Consider the following 1747-nt stretch of genomic DNA (forward strand, 5'->3'; position numbering starts at 1 on the left):
GAGGCTCCCCTGCCCCAGGGTACCCACAGCTTGTGGAAGCCACGGGCGAGAATCAGCCCCGTCTGTTCTGTTCTGTCCTGTTTACAATGACCCTTGTGATTTCTCTAGCACCAATCCGCTCGCTGCGAAACTGCACAGCATTATCGCAGATGAAGCTTTTGAGTTTTACTGTAGCCAGTGCCACAAACAAATCAACCGCCTCGAGGATCTTTCTGCTCGCCTGAGTGATCTTGAAATGAATAGGTAATTGTGCTTGTGCGTGGCCACGGCAGCGCTGGGAATGATGTTCTGGAAGGGAAGGCTCTCCTTGTCTTTCACAGCTTTCCTTTGCTGGTGCGTTGCTTGATTCCTGGGTGTGAAAGGGGGTGAATTTCACCGACGGAGGTGAGCCTCTCCGGGTACTAAAGGCCGTAAGAACGTTATGGAGGGTGAGCAGAGGGTTCCTTTAACCTGAGCCACGGAGGCTGGCAGACAACGAGAGTCTTCCCTGCAGCTCCGGGCAGCCTCTTTGCACGTCCTGCTGACTGCTGGGTGCTTCTCCACGCTCTGAGTAACGCAGTCCTTGCATCGGGACTTGAAAGCCGCAAGCTGACCGTGTACAGTATTTCTGTCACCAAGGAAGAGACTTGCCAGCTCTTCTGGCCAGTCGTGCCCAGCGCGGAGGCTCGCCCAGGTTGAACCTGGGAGGGCAGGGACAGCCCGTCCTCCCGCTGCAGCAGTAACCTGGGAACAGCAGCTCGCTCTCCCAGAGACACTCTCGCTTTGCGGCAGCGATATCCCGTCTCACCCAGCTTTGCCAGCTCCCTGCCCACCGACGTGCCCCCGCTAGCTGGGTAGAGATGATAAATGTGGGGGCCACAAGCTTTCGAATATAACATTTGAGGTCCGGCAGCCGACAGCTGGACTTGGGGATTTGACAAGTGGGGAGAGATTTCTGCGTGTCTGTTTTGGTGTTCGGACTGTTTGCAGGCCACTGGGTGGAAGGATAGTCATTCTTCTAACGTCTGGGGTGCTTTTCAAGCCCAGTTTGGTCTCTGCCTGTCCACTACAGGGAGTGTGACAGGAGCTCTCCTGGGCTCTACAGCTGTGGGAAGAGAACTGGAAAACAAACAGGAGCTTGACCCTAGTTTTTTTATGGTAAAAGGACTCTCTCCCTTTCTCTTTCTCGAGTAAATAGTTGCCTTTGCTGTTGGAGGCCTTGAGGGTCAGTGATGGAGCTCAGGTTATGCAGTTAGGGAGAATGCTGGACTTCTCTGGGTGCACCAGTAGCCCCACTCCATTTCAGCCTTTCTCCACCAAATCTACCTGCAAAGCTGAACTAACAGCTCAGAGCCTCCCGTGGTGAATGGGATTTCCAAAGGAGGCTTCCTCGCCCCGTGCTGGGAATTCCGGGGGTTTTGATTTGAGCCCCTTTGGGCTCAGAGCGAGTAGATCTGGTTCCTCCATCTGTGTTCAGGGCTTCCTGTGCACAAATTTGCTGGCAATGTGATCGAAGAGCCCCTGCGCACCGACGTGGTGGAAAGGGCATCCTCCACCCTTCACGTGGCGAGAGCATGAAGTGTCCCTGTGCAGCGTGCGGGACGTGGCAGGACCCACTGGTTGATCCCAGCATCACCAGCAACGTGCAGCTCTCGGGGCAGGGGAAACAGTCCTAGACTACAGGTGAGGAGAGCAGCAGAAACTGGACCAAAACCTGGGCGAAGCCTGAAGACACAGAGCTCCAGAGGATGCTGGCAGCTGGGGTGAA

The 1747-nt window shown here is 55.4% G+C and overlaps 1 protein-coding gene across 1 annotated transcript in view; it reads left to right on the top strand.

Annotated features, from left to right (window-relative positions):
• The window catches only part of RAB11FIP3 (RAB11 family interacting protein 3 (class II)), a gene marked incomplete at its 5' end in the record, with an annotated part of 34670 nt that overhangs the window by 19728 nt on the left and 13195 nt on the right, over nucleotides 1-1747 (top strand). The window contains one exon of the mRNA XM_010136281.1: nucleotides 109-243. Coding sequence (XP_010134583.1) covers nucleotides 109-243 — 135 coding nt within the window. The remainder of the gene's footprint in view (nucleotides 1-108; nucleotides 244-1747) is intronic.

This window comes from Buceros rhinoceros, unplaced genomic scaffold (assembly GCF_000710305.1).
Source record: "Buceros rhinoceros silvestris isolate BGI_N320 unplaced genomic scaffold, ASM71030v1 scaffold5575, whole genome shotgun sequence".
Taxonomy (NCBI): Eukaryota; Metazoa; Chordata; class Aves; order Bucerotiformes; family Bucerotidae; genus Buceros; species Buceros rhinoceros.